Here is a 22,960-nt window from a genome sequence, read left to right on the forward strand (position 1 = left end):
GACATAAACCGGCTCATTGCGCAAAAAAGGTTGGGGACCACTGCTCTATACAGTATAAAACACAGTGCAAAAGATGGACAGAGGCACCTCTGGTGTAGGTTCATCAAGTTGTGTTATGAAGCATCAAACTGAAGAGTTTTGCAACCAATTCGTGACGAAATGACCAAAATTGATCAAATAAATATTTTATCCTGTGTCGCCTGATACAAAATCTGAAAAGTGCTTACAAAAGTCAGGGCTAGTTTCCCACAGACTTCTGTGGGACCGGGAGTCTATGGAAGCAACTGCAATCAAACTGGAAACCAGAGATCAGTAAAGTTAATGGCAGTTAAACCTTTCTTAGTCCTGACTGACTGAACTGACCACCAATGAGTGCAAAGGATATCATTGACTGACACACGAGGGGAGTAAATACACAAGTGTTACCTAAGCAACCAGAGCCTGGTATCCTATCCACTACCAACCAACAGCCAGTGACAATGTTATGGGAAGGAAACAACCAAATCACTTCCTGTGTGGATGCTACTGTGTGGAGGCCACTTCAGGACTATACACAGAGTAACTGTTAGCTTGTTGCAAAAAAAAAGCTAATATAATCACCTACAAATAATTTGGATTTTTTTTTAAAAAGGGTCAAATTAAAAAGTATTTAAAAAGAGACTGCATGGCCTCTTTTTAAATGCAGTAAGCTATTACTGCTTTACAAACATTCATCAGTACAGTGGAAGTGATCTGTGGAGTTACTGGACCAACATAGTGTCATCATTGTATTCTGGTAGCTGACTTGTTAGGGAGGATGTTAATCAGAAATTCAGTAATATATTCTTTCCAAGGAAATGCACTTTATAGATGGTACCGAACTTAAAATATGAGGTAAAGATTTAAATCAACCAGTCTCTGCCAATCCTCTGGGTAAATGTGTAATATATTACTTTTCCCAAGCTGGTGCAATCAGATAAAGCACACACAATGGAGCCGCTGTATTCCCATGAAGCCACATTAGTGATGTTTTCACTCCTATCGAATCTGAAATTCTCGGACTGTTACAGATAATAAGACATGAAGTTGTCTGGGTGACTAAGGCTACGCTAACTGCCCTCTTTCTTTATCTTAGGTGTATACTCAGGACAAAAAGTGTTTTCTAACCGTTTAACATTAGATAAGTAGCAACAAGGCGGCTGTTAACGTGAAGTTGTCTGATGTGTACAACCGTTCCTAACGTGACTTTAGACACTTCAGTTTAATCAGGGGGAATGCGACCCGTGAACCCACAACTCGCTCACATCTCCAGCAGCGACACCCCGCGTGCTTTCAGTAGTTTATGTAATCGAAGGAAAGCCACTTGGCTAAAGTAAGATAACTTACTGGTTTCCCACATATTAAACCCCGAGGAAAATCTATCAGAGGGATGATAACGGTAACGCTCGAGAAGAGGAAATGAGATCAACTTTTTTTTCGTCTGTTTGATCAAAACGGAACCAAAGCAGGTCCGAGCTTCAGTGCCGAAAAGCCTCTGAGCTCTAAAATAGTTATAAAAAGGTCACTTCATGTGAAAAAAAAAAAAACAGCCAGTTTTGGCGTTAAAATGATGTTTTACTTACGCACAGTCCTCCGCTGCAGTGTCTCTTTTTTGGTCGTTGCTTTACTGCTAACGGGCTGCTGGTGCGTTCGATTTCACCTCGTAAATTCCCACCGCAGGTCTGGGAAGTGAAAGAATTTGTTTGGATTGGCCACGCGTCCGTGACGGCAAAAAACAAATGTACTGCGTATGATGAGATATGAAACCTCATTTTAGATACACATTACAATGTTATTTTCAAAAGCAACCTAATTAGGTGACTATGATGTATAAGAATGATTTTTAAAAAATCCGTTTTAATATAATACACGTGCTCTTGGGTGAAAAACGGAACGACTCAATCATGATTATCAGAATTTTTTCCAGTTGCTAATAAACAGTTTATAGCAAAGCAGATATGAAGGGAAAATATAGTGTATATTAGTTCAAGTTACTGTTTTCTAAAATGGGATTGCACACCCCCAAATGCCCCAATCTATGACTGTTGCAAGTCTGTGGTAATTCTATGTTACACAGACTCAACTTTCAGTTGATCAGTTCCTTTCTCTACCAGTAGTTTCTCAATTGCAGTAGATGCAGCATCAAAATTTGGGCCATGAACCTTTCCTTCACTGCACCCTCCTTCACACAGAAGGCCAACTGTTCTGACTTTCCATCTCTGGTCTCATCATCTGGTCTCTCGTCAGTCTCATCAGGTATTTTTTGCTTCACTTTTACTTTGAAATGTGCTGTTTTTATCTGCTGTAAACACTGCCAACTCCTAACTCCGCCTTTCATAAATGTTGTTATTTAGATTCTTACTAAAAACCTGATAAACAAAACAGAAAGATGCATTCTTAGCAAGGTACTCCAGCCATTTGAAACCCTGGAACTAGCTTTGATGAAAGATTCAAAAACAAGTATATCATTGTGCATTTCCAATAAGTCTGGGCTGTTTTCACTATTTAAGTTCACTCTCCTTAAAGGCAATTTAAAATAAACAACGAAGCCCAATTCGACCAGAACAGTACCAAAATAAAAACAGTTCATTGGGTGGAAACTAGATAAAGCTAACTTTAGCTAATAATCGGTCTCTACTGATCTAGCCGACATTATCTGATGTTTTTGACAGTATTTAGAGAGCAAATACACAGTCAAAGGATTTAATAATGCACCACGAGTAAATTCTCTGGTGTAGTTTGTGTAGCAGGCAAATGACCACTGAATTTCCTAACTTAATCAGTGACAAAACAAACAGAAGGAGGACCAAAACAAGAAAAATAAGCACTGTATATTGTTGTAGTGACAACCCTGCAGATTACAAAAATAAAAAAATACACAATCAGTTATTAGTGTGCACCCTATCCTCACTGATCACTGTTGTAATATGCCTGTTCAGACACATAGAGGCACAACCTCCAGATGTAATTTTGTGGGTTGGCAGCCCACTCTTCAGTCAGAATTGCCTAAAGTTGCTGCTGAGTCAATGGAGGATTTGAATGCCATTCAAACAAATTCACGGGTTGCCTCCAGCATTGCAGCAGAATGATCCCAGTCCGGTTGCTCTGCTGTGGCATTCTTACAGATTTTAATTTCACAAAAACCTGTGGTGAATGTTTATAGGGTTTAGTGTGTTTGATAAAGGAGTGGAATTAGTTGGATAAAGACACTGTGACTTCTTCTCCAAAATTGTGTTTTGAGGACTACTCAGTCAGACATAAGCACGGAATCATTGTAAAGACAATTAGGCATACACTTAAGTCACAGCAATGACCCTGCTTTATCAGAGCAGTTTGCACTTTTGTTTGTGGACAGCTGTGCCTTTAATCTGCAGCATTGATTTGACCTCTTAATCAGGCCTCACTCACTAATAACAAGCCTACAACGGAAGTATCCAAAAATGAAATGTATAGTTGACCAACAGGGGTGGCTGGGGAGAGGGAGGTCTGGGCCTCTTTGCTTAGGCTGCTGCCCCCGCGACCCGGCCCCGGACAAAGCGGATGAAGATGGATGGATGGATGGATAGTTGACCAACACAGAAACCCATGCAGGCCACTGTCTAGACAACTAGTTTTCATGTAAGTTGGGGGATGCCCTCATAAAATAACCTTCAACAAGGTAAAGGTGTCAGGTCCTCGAAAGTTAAGTTTAATTCAGGGACCTGTTAAACTTAACCTTTTGCCTTGTTGAAGGTTATTTTACGTGTCATCAACAATTCCCTGAATTTGACTGATAATCCTAATCTCTGATGGCTACATCATTACCAATATTATGTTTGTAGATGCTAAGCCTATGCTTGAAGCAACTGAGGTGTTAGATGGCAGGGGTGACACAGTGCCACTGTTATGAATGAAACTTGACATAATCCAATAACTCCAGCCATACTTATCTTGTCCTTTATTGTTTTCCATGGGTTGCATTTGTTGTTCAACTTGGTGACTATTTACATAACATTATGATTGTGACCTTGAACCAAGACTACGTGCAGCTGTTCACATTTTACCACACTACGGTCAAAGACAAGCTTTAGTCTTTTTTTTTTTTTAAATAAGACAAAGGACATTGGAACAACTGCACAAAAACAATAACATGCAAATAATCTTTATTTATAACTACACAACTGAGAACAGAAATGTATTCATTAAAAACTGTTTGTGTTCATCATTTAAAAAAAATGTCCAAGTAAATGAAATTAAACTGTAATTGCTTCATTAAACAAAGTCCCTTTGCAGTACAGCAGACTCATACATTAAAGTGTGAATATGTTGATTTCAAAGTCTGATGCTTGAGTATGGACAGAAAAACTGATCACTGAAACCCCAGACTTTCAAAGACTGATTACATTCTTATTAACCATTTATGTATGACTATTAAATTATTATTTCAATCATTCACACTTGGCTTTTAGCTACTTCCTCACTCAACAACTAACCACAGGATTTACTGACCAATTTTAATAATAAAATAATAATTAACAATAAATAACCAAAATAGTAATAATAAAAATCTGTTTAACTACTACTGCTACTTTTATGGAGCTGTTACACAGTTAATTCATGCTAACAGCTTTACATTGACATGACTGGATCTCACATAGATTTCTCTTAAGCTGTAACTACATCATTATATCACATTTTGTTCTTTGTTGTCATCACTGTGTTCTTGTTGCTATTGAAATAACATTAATATGAAATAAATTATGGCTGTCACCTTACAAAAAACCCCAAACACCCTGTTTACAATCACTGAAGCACTGATTAAGACACATGTCTAACAATGTACAGGCAAAGTGGTTCTAAATATTTAGATATGAATAAAAGTAAATAACACATAATTCAGCAGTTGGTCCCCACCACGTTCCCACTTGAAGTTAGATACTGACTGTCCCAGGGAAGAAATTTGTGCAACCCTGTTCAGCTAAAACTTTTCCAAATGGTTTAGTGTGGTGCACATACAGCCTGCAGAGTGCAGTGTGTCTTCACAGTAGAGTCCAAATGCTGTGATCACTGATGCAGTTGTTATTGCTCATACCAACAATCCAAAGTCTCTGGTTTTCAGAGCTGCAATATCACAGTGCAGTGCTTTTGTCAGTGCTTTTATCCTTCACATCCGTGTTGTTGCTCTCATCGCCCTCAAAGCCACCATTTTCCTGTGGGCAGTGCTTTTGCTCTTCTACATCAGCGTTCTGACCTTCCAAGTATGTAGCGTCACTGTTTGTAGACGAGCCGCCACAAAATCTTTTATAAAGCTGGAAGCCTGGACAGGAAACAAACCATAGATTCAGAACCAGTGAGCAAAGACCTTTGGACAAAACCTTTAAAAGTGGAATAAACAGGACTTCTATGCAAGATGCCATAACAAGAAAATTTGAAGCCTCCCATGTTTTCTTTTCTGTTCAGTTTCAAGTATAAGTGAGCATCTTCCATACACTGTAAACCAGTGGTTCTCAAATGTTTGGTGCACAGGACAGACAGAATTCAAAATTTCAAGGTATTCTGCAGAAGATGCCCTGTATGTCATTTTAGACAATGTGAACTATAACTTTCATTCATTCCCTCACTGCACATTTTCACACGAAAACCTATTTTAATGCAAGCCTATTCTCACGTCTGTGACATTAAGTAGCACCATCTTCTCAAACACACAGGAATTGCTAATTTAAGCAAATTCTGTCCTTTGAATGTGTTCCGAGATGCACTGGGGTATGACATTAGTGGGACTGTGGAAGGTCCATTTCGTCACTGGTAAATGTGCAGGAGGTTTGTTTTAACCTGAAGTGAAAGGAATAAGTTAGGGATGAAAAAAAAACCAGCAAGCAAAAAATACCACAAAACAAAAGATCTCCTAGGTGACATAAAAACTCATGAAGATGTTGCACTTCTTAAAGTTTTTCATAGGTGTTAGAGCTTCAGTGCAGTAATGCTACAGATGTCTGCATCCATGGGGAGACACAGGAAGCAGACCCAAGGAAGCGGTGTTGAACAATACCTCTTATTGAGAGTGCATTGTTCCTGCTTCTTCTGGTTCAAGTCCAGCACTGTTTTACAGAAGCCAGTATTTCTCTCAGGAGAATGTTTAGTTAATTCCTGCCAACAAATGCCACAGTTGGGCTAATGACCATTAACATCTCTGATCCAACTAAAGCCATAAGGCTTTTTACCTGACAGTTGGTTGCTACTGGATATTTCAGATATCAGTTGCCTAGGTAACCCTATAACATATATATCGTCCTCTCATGTCACTTATAATCCTCTCAACGTCTATTTGAGCTGTTATTTTACACACTGTTGCAGGAAGTTGTGAAAAGTCATTGCCATTCAGGAGTCTCAGGTTGTAAAGCTGCTGCTAATTACTTCATGCGAGGAAGTTTCTAAAGACAGGTAGCTTTTGTAGGTGATTTTGGGGGTGCTTTTCTTCATCTTCTCCGCCATTCTCCAATGCTCTCCTCAATCACAGCTTTAAATGCGTCAGTCAATAATATAGTCAAATTCAATTTCTTACATTACTTTTTTTTCTGTTACAAAATGATGCTTGGTTTACACAAAGTCCCTGGCACACCTGGACACCTCTTGGGAAACACTTGAATTAACCTTGACTGGTGCCCTTGAATTCTAAGCAGCATCCCCCTTTATGTAATTTGCTTTCACAGTTAGACAATTCAATGGTCAAAGAAATAGTAATAAGACTGTGAGGTAAAGTCATCCATTTTCCCAATTTTCCCGAAAGAAACTGGTGGAAAAAATATTCAAACTATGTGCTGACATGGATATTACGATACTTTATAGTAGAGATGGACTGATCCGATATTACGTATCGGTATCCGTCCAATACTGACATAAATCACTGGATCGGATATCGGAGAAAAATTTAAAAAATGTAATCCGATCCATTAAATATCACGAAAGCACCTCACAAAACTTGCCACACGGCGTAACTCGGCTCATAACCGTAGCACGTTGCAGCAGTGCTTGTCACGTGATAGAGCAGCTGTGTGTATTTGTAGCCTAGCTAGCAATCCGGCATTTCATCTCCAAGAAGTTATGAGAATGAGGAAACCAGGGTCTGAACAACAGCAGCACGTTTAAGCTTGATAAGCTGTTGTTGGAATTTATTTATGTTCTACACCAGGATCTTTTTCTATGCAGCCGGGACAGATCTAGCAAAGTTTTGCCAGGGGGCCGATAGGGCATTAACAAGGAAAACGGGGCACAAAGACATACTTTTCTTTCTTATTCTCATTTAAAATATCTAGCTTTTAATAAATAATTATTTTAATCTGATGTAAAATGTATAGAAGTCCATTACTATATATAGTAACTATTAAGTCTAATATACCCCAGTAAGCTAGTACTTTTTTTTTTGGGAAGGTACCATCTGTGCAGTCTGCAATTCTGTTGAAGAAAGATGTTGAATCTATTTAATTATTTTTGGAAAATAATTTATTTCTGTGCATTTTTCATTTTCTTCTCACACTGCATCAAATTAAAGTTGATTACGTCGATTAAGCATCATGAGGTGGAGGGTGGGTGGTTCCCTATTTTATTTATTTATTTATTTATTTTTTGCTGGGAGTTTTAGAACCCTATTAGTTAGGTTGCTTACTCTTTAAAATACCAGAATAGGAAGGATAGAGTAGGTTTAAGTTTGTTAGATTGATCAGTTTTGCTGAACTATGAAATGTTTTGGGTGCAGTGTATTTTTTGCATGCAGGTATAACAGAATAGCTTTAGTGTTTGTTTTTTAACTTGAGTATGAACTTATACAAAAAGCAGCACGATATTAAAAAACATTTTTTTTGTTTAAAAAACACACTATATCGGATTCATATCGGTATCGGCAGATATCCAAATTTATGATATCGGTATCGGACATAAAAAAGTGGTATCGTACCAACTCTACTTTATAGCTGACACAGGCAAACCACTGAAACAACATGAAGCACAAAAGGAATTATTAATGCTTGCAAAAAGAAAAACAATCTGTATAAACAGTTTATCAAAGTAAAAACAAAAGAAGTGGAACAAAGATATAAAGCATATAGAAATAAATTGACTGATATTATAAGAACGAGCAAACAACTTTATTATAGAAGAAGATTATATGAAAATAAAAACAATATAAAAGGAACTTGGGATGTGTTAAACAACTTAATTAAACAAGGATCTTCTGGAACATCATATCCTGAATATTTTACTGATGCAAATGGTGAAAATCACAACATGAGTAATATTGTCGATGGGTTCAATAAATTCTTCATAAATGTTGGCCCAGAACTAGCAGCGGACATCCCGTGTCATAAAAATGAAAATATCAGTAATATAAAATCAAATCCCTTTTCACTGTTCCTCTCAGCTACAAATGAGCAAGAAGTAATAAATATCACATTAAAATGTAAAAGTAAGTCTTCAATGGATTATCATGACATAAATATGTCTGTAGTTAAACAGGTTATTCTGAATATTGCTAGTCCCTTAACATATATCTGTAATTTATCATTTCAGTCCGGTTGTTTTCCAAAAAAAATGAAAATTGCTAAAGTAATACCACTATATAAAAGTAATGACAAACACAGTTTTACCAATTATAGGCCTATTTCTCTACTGCCTCAATTCTCAAAAATTCTAGAAAAACTTTTTAATTCAAGATTAGAAAAATTCCTTGAAAAACATCAAATAATAAATGTTGGTCAGTATGGTTTCAGAACGCAAAGAACCACTTCAATGGCGATAATTGAGGCAGTAGAAGAAATTACTGATACACTGGATAAAAATAAATATGCAGTTGGTATTTTTGTTGACCTCAAAAAGGCCTTCGACACAATCAATCACTCAATTTTACTGGATAAATTGGAAAGATATGGTATTCGAGGGAAAGCTGGTAACTGGTTAAAAAGTTACCTAACAGGTCGGGAACAATATGTTAGCATAGGGCATTACCATTCAGAGAAACTTGGTATTACATGTGGTGTTCCCCAAGGGTCAGTGTTGGGACCAAAACTTTTCAATGTATACATAAATGATATTTTTGATGTTTCTCAAGTACTTAAACTCATACTGTTCGCAGATGACACCAACATATTTTTCAGTAGCGATGATTATACTGATCTTGTAATGACTGTAAACAGGGAGCTAAAATTAATAAAAAAATGGATGGACATAAATAAATTATCATTAAATATAAATAAAACTAAAGCAATGTTTTTTGGTAATTTAAAATATAATATAGAATTACCAATTATCATTGAAGGTGTACCAATTGATAATGTGAGTGAAAACAAATTTTTGGGAGTTATAATTGATAACAAAATTTCATGGAAACCCCACGTCAGACACATAAAAACCAAAATTTCCAGAAGCCTCGCAGTTTTGAACAAAGTGAAACAATTCCTTGATAAAGATGCACTTCGTATTCTGTACTGTACCCTGGTTCTTCCATATCTTACATATTGTGTGGAAGTGTGGGGAAATACATATAAAAATACAACTAATCCATTAGTCACAGTACAGAAACGAGCACTGCGTATTATTCACAAGGCTGGTTATCTAGATCATACTCACAAATTCTTTCTTCAGGCAAAGTTACTTAAATTCCAGGATCTGGTTAATTACAATACATCCATAATTTTTTATAAAGCTTTTACTAAACTTTTACCGGCAAATTTACAAACTAGATTTGAAATTCGAGAAAAGGTTTATAATGTGAGAGGCTTTGGAGAATTCAAATTACCCAGAACTCGAACAACCCGTAAAGGCTTTTGTGTGTCTGTATGTGGTGTGAAAATCTGGAACAGTCTGAGTTTACAATTGAAACAATGCAAAAATATTCATAGATTTAAATTTCTCTACAAACAGTTGGTCTGGTCACAGTATACTCAATGATGGGTTTTAGTGTGCTCTGTAATGTCTGTCCTCTTACCATTGCTGGTATGGATTCCAAAATAAAAAATAAAAAATAAAGTGTGCGTATGTATGTACATATATGTACTTGTGTGTGTAGATATATATGTATGTATATGTATGTGTGTCTGTTACTTGTAGTTATTACTGCCTGTTACCTGTGGTAATGCAATTTATAATTTATATATTCTGTATTCAGTTATGAAGGCTCTAATTGTTGGTTGCGAGCTGCCGCTTAGATGCTTGTATCTGCCCGGGGCTGTTGATGGGTCTGTATGCAATGATGGGCGTAGCTGCGGGAAGTTTATTGTTTTTTTTTGTTGATGAGTGAGTATAGGGGTGGGATTTAATAAGTTTTCTTCGTCCCACTCCTTTTTCAGGCAAGTTTTGTTTTTTGTTTTGTGTATTTTATGTACAATATAGGTATTTGTTGTGCCTGAAAATGAATAAATAAATGAAATGAATGAATGAAATGAAGCACGCTGCAATTCTGTGACTGGTTAAACTTGGGTTAAATATTTAATCCTTATATGGCACAGCACCTGGCTCAATCTGTTGACTCGACACAGCAAAAAAACATCACAATGGAGGAAAAGAAGGAAAATAAGGATTCACTGACCAAGAATTGAAAAAAGTCCAGTGATGCAGGAGAAAATGGCCAATGTATATGTCGTGTGTTTTAAGGTCTTACATCCCACAAAGATGAGCTCACTGGCATACAGCACCAAAGGTCTTGCTTTGCCCCAGGGAGTGAGATCTCATTCCATCAGGGAATGGCAGCCCCTTTGGCCCTTTTTAAAGGGGTACCTGTAGCTGATATTTGTGTGGCAGCTAGTTGGGCATCACCGCTGCTGTCATAGGTGTTATGATACTTGATCTCTGACACAGATAAACCACCAGAGAAGCATGAAGCACGCTGCAACTCTATTACTGGTTAAACTTGGGTTAAATATTTAATCCTTATATGGCACAGCACCTGGCTCAATCTGTTGACTCAACACAGCAAAAAAACATCACAATGGAGGAAAAGAAGGAAAATAAGGAAGCTGCATTCACTGACCAAGAACTAAAAAAAAGTCAAGCGATGCAGGAGAAAATGGCCAATGTATGTGTTGTTTGTTTTAAGGTCTTACATCCCACAAAGACGAGTGCTGACACGAGCTGGAAGATGCTGTAGATGAGGGGGAAGGCAAACATCTTTTCCAGCTCCTCTGGGCTGAAGGACAGCTGGACGATAGTGCTGCACAACTGGGAATTCTGGATACCTGTCTCCAGTGCAATGGTTCGACATCTGAACAAATAAAAAAACAATGACGAACCTCATCAATAAGTCAAACTTGAATGTAGCTGTGTCAGAAACATTTTGCTGTCACCTCACCTGTACCAGGGTTGACCCACAAAGCGAGCCAGGAAGAACCCAAGGCTCAATCCAATAAAGGGGTAGATGGTGCCAATTATCCACAGGGAGGGAGCAATGGTCCAGGACGACTGGTAGAGGACTCCTCCAATCACAGCTATAATAACAATGAGAACCAAGCCAACAATGGATCCAACCTGTGCCCAACATAAACACTCCATTAAAACCCAGTCCAGGTGATTTAACTGGTTCGGCACTGTAAAATGGAAATATCACATCCCCCCAGTATGATGGAAATGCTATTTCTAAAAAGGAACATGTCACAGAGGCACAAGATGTTATAAGTGAAAACATTAAACCTGTAGAATTATATTCAATAAACTGTAGAGTATTCCTACCTTCAGGATCTTTTTTGCCATCTCAGGCCACCTGTGCTTTACGTACATTCCCACACCGATCGGGATGATTAGGGCTGCCAGTGTGATACCTGAGGATGCAAAAAAGTAGATTATAAAAAGGTTACCTTAGAGGCAGGAACAGCATTCACAGTTACATCCTGATAATACACATTATTGAGAGCACTTGTTTGAAATTATTTAAGGTGTTTCAGTTCTTTGAAAGCTTTCCTTACCGATACTGTCATACGGGATCTTGATGGTGTCACTGGATATCCATACGCTGGTGTAGATTAAAAGACAGAGAGGCATCATCCCCAAGGCCAGGAGAGAGGAGCAGGTTGTCATACTGAGACTGAGGAGCGAAGGATTTGGACACAGATGAGTTTCCTGCATTTGTCCCTAGCTGTGCTTATACACACTAACACAATCTGTTTTATTTAAATAGTGCATTAACATTGAATAAATGTAAATAAAACTCTAGACCAATAAAAACTTGTAATACATTAATTCTGTTGTTCTCCTGCCAGGTAGCTACACAACAAGAAAGTCTTCCTTAAAATAGCTTAAGAGTGTTCTGGGATCCAAAAAACATGAAAATATTCTATTTAGTTTACATACACAAGAGAAACAAATCATAGAGTAGACATAGTGGTCCTCTAAGAGCAGCACTTGGTGATAGTAGGGAAAAAAGAAGGTTCCTTTTTTAACAGGGAGAAACCACCAGCTGAAAAAGGCTCAGAGAAGTCTGCTCTTTAACATAAAGGGAAAAAGAAAAAATAGCAATGAACCTGCCCAAGGTCTCACCTGAGGTCCATGTCTCCTTCCAACCAGTAGCAGATGATGTTGGAGATTGAGCCACCTGGACAGCAGCCCATGATGATGATGACCACTGCCTGCACAGCCTGGACCCCAAAAGCCAGTGACAAGGCAAAAGCTGTGAAAGGCATAATGCCAAACTGGCAGAGGAAGCCAATGATAATGCCCCATGGCTTCTTAATGTGGCCCCACAGCTTTGCAGCCTCCACTCTGCAGCCCATGGCGAACATGACCATTGCGAGCATGATGGTGAGCACCGTGCTCACCACTACTCCCAGGATGGCATTGAAGTTACTGGGAGGAACAAGGCAGTCTGTGCCCGAGCAGGCTGTGGCAGCATTGTCACAGATAGCTGGCAGCATGGTGGTTGGCTTCAGCGTGGACATTGTTGTGGCAGAAGAAGAATATCAGCAGATACTAAAACTTGCACACACTTTGGGGCTTCTTAGAGTCCTTGAGGTGAGACAAGTCCAGTTTCACCACCTGTCCAGGAAAGTGGATGTGACAAAGAGATGGAGTGAGCTTGGATCACTGCCCTTTATGCCCACGGTTTCAAAGCCAAATAAAATTGGGCGGAAAGATAAAAAAAATAACCAATAGTCTATGTTTTATGGGGTCAGCATTCAAAACACATGCATATAAAAAAGAAAATCACAATGAAATATGAAATACCATTACACCATGGCTCCAGTTTTTACAGCCTTGTGGGTTTAAAGTTTTAATGAACTCACATGTCATCAAGCATCATCATGCAGGAAAAGTTTCAAAGAGGCAGCAGCCACAGAATACATGTCCTTTGCACAATTATATATGGCCGTCTTTGGTCTCTTAATCATTCTTTTAAACATGAGTAACCCAGAGCCCATAAAACAAAATAAAGGTGTGGTCCTTCGTTTATTGTAGGAGTTATGTTCTAAAAAATAACCTGAGATAGGTCAAATCCGCAAAGTAGTCAGCTTTTAAAAAAAAATTATTATAGATGTTTTAAGCTGTAAAAACCCCTCACTACACACTTCATACACTTTTCTCAGACAGGCATGAACATTTTCACACTTTTCTCTCTTGTTTAAACACCCTCAAAGTTCAAACCTTTGTAGAAAAATAAGTCCAGTATTATAGAATGAAACCAAAGATCAAACCCTGTTTCAGGTGCAGAACGTGAATAGAGCGGCTGCCAGAGAATTCAACATCAATGAATCAAGTAGAGAAAGCAAGAAGAATGAGTTAAGTTTGACTTATCTGTTTTGTTTCGCTTAACGTGCCTTATAATCCGGTGTGCCTTATAATCCGGAAAATACGGTAACTTCTACCTTCCTTTAGCATGTCCGGAAGTCCAACCTTTTGTGCGATGGTTCCTTCCTCTGCCTTATGGGTGGTACCGCAGTTGCCTTTGATGGTTCAAAATGTTTCGTAGCCATTGTTGTGTTTGTTGGGGAGAAAACTTACAAACATACAGCACAGCACTGCAGAGTCACACTGTAGCGATCGAAAACGTATGTAAATTTGACAAGCTGAATGCATTCTGTTCTGTACAGGAGACTAGGCACGGAGGAAAAAGCTCGTCATTTCATGGTGACATAATCTTTAATTAACACCCCAAAGTCTGCATGATCAACCATTTTGAACATGAGTTAATTTTTAATCTGAAATGCTGTTAATATAAAAACAGCCTCCCTAATTAAAAAAACAAAAAACAAATCCACCACGTGAGTGTGTTTAAACCCAGCAGGAGATCCCAGGGCTGTTCCCTGATTAGTGGCTTTATTTTTCATATATTTTATCTTCTTCCTAACTAACGTTATGCAACTTTGCCATTTTCCAGACTGGTTTATGTAATTTATGATTCTTTCACAGGGGTTTCATTCAAATTAATGAGAACATGTTGTAACAGTCACAATGGTGTGGTTTCTCTTTAAGACAATGCAAGGTAAGGGTTAGTAACTTCATAAGTATGCACCTGCACGTGAGCGTATGGACTGGACGGACCTTAAGTCTTTCACCTCTTTAACTACTTGCAATGTTGTAGGAACACTGTGTTGTAGGAACACAGGTTGTGCTTCATGTATGATAAGCGGGCCTTGTAAGGTAGATGTAGAGAATGTGCACTAAAGGACAAGCACTGTGGAATTCCCAGTACCAGTGTGGTCGTGAGTTTTTCTGACTGTCCTGTTAAGTGCTTCTACCGCTTTTCTTAACCACTGAGTACAACCTGTGTTGTTTTAGTTTATTAAAGTCTTTATCTCCTTCCTAATTCCCTTTATGCAACTTTGCCATTACCTATCATTTATCATCTATCATTTATTTTTCAGACTAGTTTATGTAATTCATGATTTCTTCACAGGGGTTTCCTTCAAATTAATCAGATCACGTGTTGTTTCATTTTATTAAAGTTTTCATTTTAAGCACTTGCTGTGTAGTGTACTGTACATGAGTCATCATGAGCTTAGAAACCTAAAACACATCAACGTGATACCTTTTTTTATCCTCTCTGGATGCCCATATCAGTCCATAATGGTGATACCAATATTTAACTTTCATTTGTGAACTAAATTAAATGTTTTACATATAAACATAATACAGATTCTTGAGGAAGTAAACATTTCCATGCTAAATCTGGTGCATCTCATATTAACACATGAAATGTCTATCTGTGTGTTTGCTGCTTTATCCACCAACTCCCTCTACACAATCAAGAGTTGAGCAACCAAACTTGGCACACAGGTACATTTTAGGCCTCTACAGGTTATTATCTATATGGTGGATTTACAAATCTGGTTAATGTTGCCTTCACCCTCCACATCTCCTTGAGTTCTTTTCTCAGCTCTTGGTATTTCTCCAGCTTCTTGTGTTCCGTCTTTCTAATGTTGCTGTCATTTAGGATAGCTACATCTATCACTACAGCCATCTTAATCTGCTTATCCACCACTTCTGTGTCCAATTGGTTAGCCGTAATCACATGTCCATTGCATTTATTTAACTGCCAACCCCTCTGCCAAAGCAAGTACAGTTGCACTCAGTTTTTTAAATTGGTGTTTCTTCAGATTATTTGTATGTATCACCACCCACATCTGAGTTATCCTTCTGTGGTAACTGTACCTCAGTGTCACTTCATCAGGCAGGGTCGTTTCAATCACACACTTTGAAAAAAACAAAAAAACAACTCCACAGCACCTTTTACATGACTGGATCTCACATAGATTTTTCTTACGCTGTAACTACATCAGTATATCACATTTTGTTCTTTATTGTCATCACTGTGTTCTTGTTGCTTTTGAAATAACAGTAATATCAAATAAATTATGACTGTCACATTACAAAAAACAACAACAACAAAAAACCACCCTGTTTTCCACCACTGAAGCACTCATTAAGAGACACTAACAATGTACAGGCAAAGTGGTTCTAAATATTTACATATGAATAAAAGTAAATAACACATAATTCAGCAGTTGGTCCCCACCACGTTCCCACTTGAAGTTAGATACTGACTGTCCCGGGGAAGAAATTTGTGCAACCCTGTTCAGCTAAAACTTTTCCAAATGGTTTAGTGTGGTGCACATACAGCCTGCAGAGTGCATTGTGTCTTCACAGTAGAGTCTGAATGGTGTGTTCAGTGATGCAGTTGTTATTGCTCATACCAACAACCGAACATCTCTGGTTTTCAGGGCTGCATCACAGCTCAGTGCTTTTGTCAGTGCTTTTATCCTTCACATCCGTGTTGTTGCTCTCATCGCCCTCAAAGCCACCATTTTCCCGTGGGCGGTACTTTTGTTCTTCTAGATCAGGATTGTGACCTTCCAAGTACGGAGTGTCACTGTTTGCAGACGAACCGCCACCACAATACCTTTTGTAAAGCTGGAAGCCTGGACAGGAAACAAACCATAGATTCAGAACCAGTGAGCAAACACCTTTGGACAAAACCTTTAAAAGTGGAATAAACAGGACTTCAGTGACAAAGCATCTATGCAAGATGCCATAACAAGACAATTTGAAGCATCCTACGTCTTCTTTTCTGTTCAGTTTCAAAATTAGTAAGCATCTATGATAATCTGTAAACCACTGTTCTCAAATGTTTGGTGCCCAGGACTGAAAGAAAAGTGAAAATTTCAAGGTATTCTGCAGAAGACGGCCTCCATATCATTTTCAACAATGTGAACTCTAACTTCCATCAATCCCCTCACTCCACATTTTCACACATTAAAACCTATGTTTATTCAAGGCTATTCTCACCTCTGTGACATTAAGTAGCCCCATCTTCTCAAACACACAGGCATTGCTAATTTAAGCAAAGTCTTTCCTTCCGATGTGTTCCGATTTGCACTGGGGTATGGCATTAGTGAGATTGTGTTAGGTCCATCTCATCACTGGTAAATGTGCAGGATTACTATTTTTAGGGGGTTTGTTTTAACCCAAACCAAAGTCTTTCTCTCTAAATTACTTAAAATACTTGTAATTACCTAAACCCAACACAGAACCTTTTGGTTTGCAAACTAAAGAGAGTAGAATTGAAAGGAAAAGTGAGGGATGAAAAATAACAGCAAATAAAACATCCCACTAAACAAAAAAACTCCTGGGTGACATAAAAACTCATGAAGATGTTGCACTTAAAATTGTTCATAGATGTTAGAGCATCAGTGCATCAGTGCTAAAGACACAGACACACAACGCCCCGCCATTGATGCTGCAGGTCAGCCAGCTGGCTGCTCAGTTGCCTCAGTGACACGCTTGCACCTGGCTGCGTGGCTGCGTTTCATTACAGCTTCGCTCAGTTTCATCTGGGACAGAGACTGCGTTTCCAGACGATATTACATTTGCTGGGCACGATGGCATCTATGATCACTGTAGTGCCACTTAGACTGGTAAAGATGAGAGTGTTTCAATGCTGGACTCTCTCTCACCACCTGTGTGCATCGCGTCACCTCTGGAGGAGGCTGATGGTAACCGCATCGTGCATGCTAGTTCTTTATCCCTGGACGGAGCCCAGGCTACTGCATCAGGGCTCTCAGATGGGAGGGTGTTGTTTTGCAAGGTGGTGTCCACAGATGCTTCCCTAAGGGGGTGGGGAGCGCTGTGCGAGGGTGCATCAGTGAGAGGGATCTGGTCCGCAGCCCTGCGTGATCTTCACATCAACCACTTAGAGCTGTTAGCAGTGTTCTTAGCTCTCAAACATTTCCGTCCAGTCCTGGAGGGCCAGCATGTCTTATACAGGAAGGACAATTCAACAATAGTCTCTTACATAAACAGTCAGGGAGGGACACCCTCCCTTCCCCTATTAAAGCTGTCTCGCTCTCTGCTGTTATGGTGCAGTGTTCATTTCCCCCAAGGGGGGTACTCTGGTGAAGGAATGGAGGTTGCACCCTTTGATAGTGGCTCAGATTTGGGATCTGTTTGGCAATGCACAGGTAGATCTTTTTTTGCCTCCAGGGTAAATATTCACTGCCCCCTGTTCTTCTCAATAATCGTTCACAATGCAACCTTGGGCATGGACGCGCTAGCGCACCAATGGCCAGTCATGCTCCTGTATGCATTTCCCCCAGTGGAAATGATATCTCCAATTTTAGAGAGATTGCGTCGGCAGTCTCTCTGACTGATTGTAGTGGCCCCTTGGTGGCCCACAGGGTCTTGGTATTCAGAGATAATCAGCCTGCTAGCAGTGAGTCCTTGGCAACTTAGTCAACTTAGCCTCCGCAGGGACCTCTTCTCTCAGGTGGGAGGAGAAATAATTCATTTGCGCCCGGATCTGTGGCGTCTTCATGCTTACCTGCTGAGAGGTCAAACTTGATTGCTAAGGGTCTGCTACCTAGTGTGATAGTGACAATTCAGAACACTACGGCCTCATCCACTAGAGGCTTGTACTGTTAGAAATGGCGAGCCTTCGAGCAATGATGCCAGGACCGCCACACTGTCCCATTCCAGTGCTCTTTTGTGAATGTTTTGAAATTCCTGCAGGAGCTGCTGGATGAGGTCCTTTCATTTTCAACGATTAAGGTTTATTTAGCAGCTATATCTGCTTGTCATTTTGGCTTTGACGGGGTGACACCAGGTGCACATCCCCTCACCATACCTTTTCTGAAAAGGGTTTGTTGGCTGAGACCTGTGCTTAAGTCCAGTGTCCCTGCTTGGGACTTTTCTTTAGTGCTGGAGGCATATGTAGCCCCTCTTTTGAACCCATTGAGTCTGTGGATATGAAATTTCTCTCATATAAGACTGCATCAGTTCTCACTTTGGCTTCAGCAAAGTAAGTGGGTGACCTACATGCGTTGCAGTGCATCCCTCTTGCACAGTTCTCTCCTGATGGCCATAAGGTCGTATTGCGTCCGAATGCTGCCTATTTTCCCAAGGTCAAGCCTGCATCTTATAACTGAATGGAGTTTGAGTTGCTGAGCTTTTGCTTCCCTCCTTTTGCATCTGAGGAGCAGAGGAGGATGCATTCTCTTTGTCCAGTGTGTGTGCTACGTACCCACATTGAGAGCACTCAGAATGTGTGTTTATGTTACCAGCTGTATGTTTACACAGAGCTCTACCTCTGGCTGGATTGGTGAAGCAGACAAAGGCTGTCCCACTGGATTATAGAAGCAAGCTCACTGGCGTACAGCACCAAAGGTCTTGCTTTGCCCCAGGGAGTGAGAGCTCATTCCATCAGGGAATGGCAGCTCCTTTGGCCCTTTTTAAAGGGGTACCTGTAGCTGATATTTGTGTGGCAGCTAGTTGGGCATCACCGCTGCTGTCATAGGTGTCATGATACTTGATCTCTGACACAGATAAACCACCAGAGAAGCATGAAGCATGCTGCAACTCTATTACTGGTTAAACTTGGGTTAAATATTTAATCCTTATATGGCACAGCACCTGGCTCAATCTGTTGACTCAACACAGCAAAAAAACATCACAATGGAGGAAAAGAAGGAAAATAAGGAAGCTGCATTCACTGACCAAGAACTAAAAAAAAGTCAAGCGATGCAGGAGAAAATGGCCAATGTATGTGTTGTTTGTTTTAAGGTCTTACATCCCACAAAGACGAGTGCTGACACGAGCTGGAAGATGCTGTATATGAGGGGGAAGGCAAACATGATTTCCAGCTCCTCTGGGCTGAAGGACAGCTGGACGATAGTGCTGCACAACTGGGCATTCTGGAAACCTGTCTCCAGTGCAATGGTTCGACATCTGAACAAATAAAGGAACAATGACGAACCTCATCAATAAGTCAAATTTTAAATGTAGCTGTGTCAGAAACATTTTGCTGTCACCTCACCTGTACCAGGGTTGACCCACAAAGCGAGCCAGGAAGAACCCAAGGCTCAATCCAATAAAGGGGTAGATGGTGCCAATTATCCACAGGGAGGGAGCAATGGTCCAGGACGACTGGTAGAGGACTCCTCCAACCACAGCTATAACAATAATGAGAACCAAGCCAACAATGGATCCAACCTGTGCACAACATAAACACTCCATTAAAACCCAGTCCAGGTGATTTAACTGGTTCGGCACTGTAAAATGGAAATATCACATCCCCCCAGTATGTATGATGGAAATGCTATTTCTAAAAAGAAACATGTCACAGAGGCACAAGATGTTATAAGTGAAAACATTAAACCTGTAGCATTATATTCAATAAACTGCAGAGCAGGGGTGTCAAACTCCAGGCCTAGAGGGCCGGTGTCCTGCAGGTTTAAGATATCTCCCTGGGTCTACACATCTGATTCAAATGATTAGTTCATTACCAGGCCTCTGGAGAACTTCAAGAAATGTTGAGGTCATTTAGCCATTTAAATCAGCTGTGTTGGATCAAGGAAACATCTAAAGCCTACAGGACACCGGCCCTCGTGGCCTGGAGTTTGACACCTGTGCTGTAGAGTATTCCTACCTTCAGAATCTTTTTTGCCATCTCAGGCCACCTGCGCTTTACGTACATTCCCACAGCAATCGGGATGATTAGGGCTGCCAGAGTGATACCTGATGATGCAAAATAGTAGATTGTGTCTGTGAAGGTTCTCAGTCATCCAGGTCATCGTAGTCAAATGAGCTTGCAAAGAAAAGCGTCTGGACTTCTTTAAGTTACTTGAAGACATTTCACCTCTCATCCGACAAGCTTCTTCAGTTCTAAGGTCAAATGGTGGGGAGTCCCAGATATAAACCCAGTGGGAGTATCCCCCCACAGAGGGACAAAAGGACCCCCTGATGATCCTCTAATCGCCTGAGCCAAGGTGTGAAACTGGTTGTGGGTCCCAATCACCCAGTTTCACAACTTGTAACTTTTTTCACTAGACTGCTTCATTAGTCTGCACTACTTCTTCAAAAAAGCAACAAGTTAAACAGAATGTGAACATTATCAGACATGGAAAAATAATGTTCAGTCTAAGTTAAAAAAACAAAATCCAGAAACTTGTGAACAGAGATGAAAAATATATCATTTAAATGAGAGTTTAATACTATTCACTAATGGTGGCTGCAGTGAGCCTGCTTTTGATAGCAGAGCTTTGGCGGGGCGTGGTCTGCGGGGCAGGTGAACATACCTGAGCGCCATCCGCAAACACACCTCACCAGCTTAAAACAGAATGAACTAGGTACTGTTGATGTGTGTAGGCTGTAGCCAAAAAGCTGCAGCCGCATGTGTAAGTCGACAGCCGACAGACTTGCACACGCGGCTGCAGCTTTTCAGGGGATGCAGTGGATGTGCATATTATTAACCTAGCTGCCACAAATGTCTTTGTTCCACCATAAAAGTGATTCTGATGTTAGTTCCGCATAACCTTTCTGCCAGGTAACTTGTGCCCCACCAGTGGGGTGCTCCACACACTTTGAGAACCACTGCCTTAGAGGCAGGAACAGCATTCACAGTTACATCCTGATAATACACATTCTTAAAGGCACATGTTTGAAATTCTTACAGGTGTTTCAGTTCTGCGAGAGCTTTCCTTACCGATACTGTCATACGGGATCTTGATGGTGTCACTGGATGTCCATACACTGGTGTAGATTAAAAGACAGAGAGGCATCATCCCCAAGGCCAGGAGAGAGGAGCAGGTTGTCATACTGATACTGAGGAGCGAAGGATTTGGACACAGATGAGTTTCCTGCATTTGTCCCTAGCTGTGCTTATACACACTAACACAATTTGTTTTATTTAAATAGTGCATTAACATTGAATAAATGTAAATAAAACTCTAGACCAATAAAAACTTGTAATACATTAATTCTGTTGTTCTCCTGCCAGGTAGCTACACAACAAGAAAGTCTTCCTTAAAATAGCTTAAGAGTGTTCTGGGATCCAAAAAACATGAAAATGTTCTATTTAGTTTACATACACAAGAGAAACAAATAGTTATCATAGAGTAAACATAGTGGTCCTCTAAGAGCAGCACTTGGTGATAGTAGGGAAAAAAGGTGGTTCCTTTTTTAACAGGGAGAAACCACCAGCTGAAAAAGGCTCAGAGAAGTCTGCTCTTTAACATAAAGGGAAAAAGAAAAAATAGCAATGAACCTGCCCAAGGTCTCACCTGAGGTCCATGTCTCCTTCCAACCAGTAGCAGATGATGTTGGAGTTTGAGCCACCTGGACAGCAGCCCATGATGATGATGACCACTGCCTGCACAGCCTGGACCCCAAAAGCCAGTGACAAGGCAAAAGCTGTGAAAGGCATAATGCCAAACTGGCAGAGGAAGCCAATGATAATGCCCCATGGCTTCTTAATGTGGCCCCACAGCTTTGCAGCTTCCACTGTGCAGCCCATGGAGAACATGACCATTGCGAGCATGATGGTGAGCACCGTGCTCATCACTACACTCAGGGTGTCATTGAAGTTACTGGGAGGAACAAGGCAGTCTGTGCCCGAGCAGGCTGTGGCAGCATTGTCACAGATAGCTGGCAGCATGGTGGTTGGCTTCAGCATGGACATTGTTGTGGCAGAAGAAGAATATCAGCAGATCCTTAAAACTTGCACACACTTTGGGGCTAGGGTCCTTGAAATGAGACGAGTCCAGTTTCTCCCCCTGTCTAGGAAAATGGACCTGACAAAGAGAAGGAGTGAGCTTGGATCACTGCCCTTTATGCCCACGGTTCCAAAGCCAAATAAAATTTGCCCGAAAGATAAAAAATTAACCAATAGTCTATGTTTTATGGGGTCAGCGTTCAAAACACATGCATATAAAAAAGAAAATCCCAATGAAATATGAAATGCCATTGGACCTTGGCTCCATTTTTTATAGCCACGTGGGTTTTAAATTTTTATTGGACTCTCATGTCATCAAGCATCATCATGCAGGAAAAGCCACAGAGCACATGTTCTTTGCACAGTTCCCATAACATTCCCAATATAAAGGCATGCAGCTTACACAATCATAAAAGAAAGTGTAGAAATATTTTTTGCATTGATAGGAAAAGAGCACATAAATTGGGGGTGGGGGGTGGGCTAGAGGTGATTTGTCTGTGGTGTCAT

At 40.1% G+C, this 22,960-nt stretch overlaps 2 protein-coding genes across 2 annotated transcripts; both read right to left on the reverse strand.

Moving 5' to 3' along the window:
• Window positions 1-5,126: 5,126 nt before the first annotated feature.
• LOC146616476 (ileal sodium/bile acid cotransporter-like) lies at window positions 5,127-12,911 on the reverse strand. The gene is made up of 6 exons (XM_085374765.1): window positions 12,514-12,911; window positions 11,943-12,061; window positions 11,710-11,798; window positions 11,333-11,508; window positions 11,088-11,245; window positions 5,127-5,314 (listed from the first exon to the last, which is right to left on the reverse strand). Exons 1-6 carry the CDS (start codon window positions 12,909-12,911, stop codon window positions 5,127-5,129), a joined length of 1,128 nt encoding a protein of 375 aa, XP_085230891.1.
• A 3,286-nt stretch (window positions 12,912-16,197) lies between these two features.
• On the reverse strand, window positions 16,198-22,420 carry LOC146616477 (ileal sodium/bile acid cotransporter-like). Its single transcript, XM_085374792.1, has 6 exons — window positions 22,023-22,420; window positions 21,446-21,564; window positions 20,390-20,478; window positions 19,778-19,953; window positions 19,532-19,689; window positions 16,198-16,388 (listed from the first exon to the last, which is right to left on the reverse strand). The coding sequence occupies exons 1-6, from the start codon at window positions 22,418-22,420 to the stop codon at window positions 16,198-16,200; spliced, it is 1,131 nt and encodes a 376-aa protein (XP_085230918.1).
• Between the last annotated feature and the right edge of the window lie 540 nt (window positions 22,421-22,960).

This window comes from Diplotaxodon limnothrissa, linkage group LG16, assembly GCF_057381915.1.
Source record: "Diplotaxodon limnothrissa isolate DT_005_m linkage group LG16, D_limnothrissa_male_GT1.1, whole genome shotgun sequence".
NCBI classification, from domain to species: domain Eukaryota; kingdom Metazoa; phylum Chordata; class Actinopteri; order Cichliformes; family Cichlidae; genus Diplotaxodon; species Diplotaxodon limnothrissa.

What these genes read in the sequence shown, in the direction of transcription:
- LOC146616476 (XM_085374765.1), bottom strand. Translation starts at nt 12,911, where the DNA reads ATGTCCACGCTGAAGCCAACCACCATGCTGCCAGCTATCTGTGACAAT. An exon ending in TGGCAAAAAAGATCCTGAAG is followed by an intron (nt 11,509 to 11,709) that starts GTAGGAATACTC and finishes TGTTGGGCACAG; the next exon opens with GTTGGATCCATTGTTGGCTT. An exon ending in AGCACTCGTCTTTGTGGGAT is followed by an intron (nt 5,315 to 11,087) that starts GTAAGACCTTAA and finishes TTTCCTGTCCAG; the next exon opens with GCTTCCAGCTTTATAAAAGA.
- LOC146616477 (XM_085374792.1), bottom strand. Translation starts at nt 22,420, where the DNA reads ATGTCCATGCTGAAGCCAACCACCATGCTGCCAGCTATCTGTGACAAT. An exon ending in GAAGGAGACATGGACCTCAG is followed by an intron (nt 21,565 to 22,022) that starts GTGAGACCTTGG and finishes TTCGCTCCTCAG; the next exon opens with TATCAGTATGACAACCTGCT. An exon ending in TGGCAAAAAAGATTCTGAAG is followed by an intron (nt 19,954 to 20,389) that starts GTAGGAATACTC and finishes TGTTGTGCACAG; the next exon opens with GTTGGATCCATTGTTGGCTT.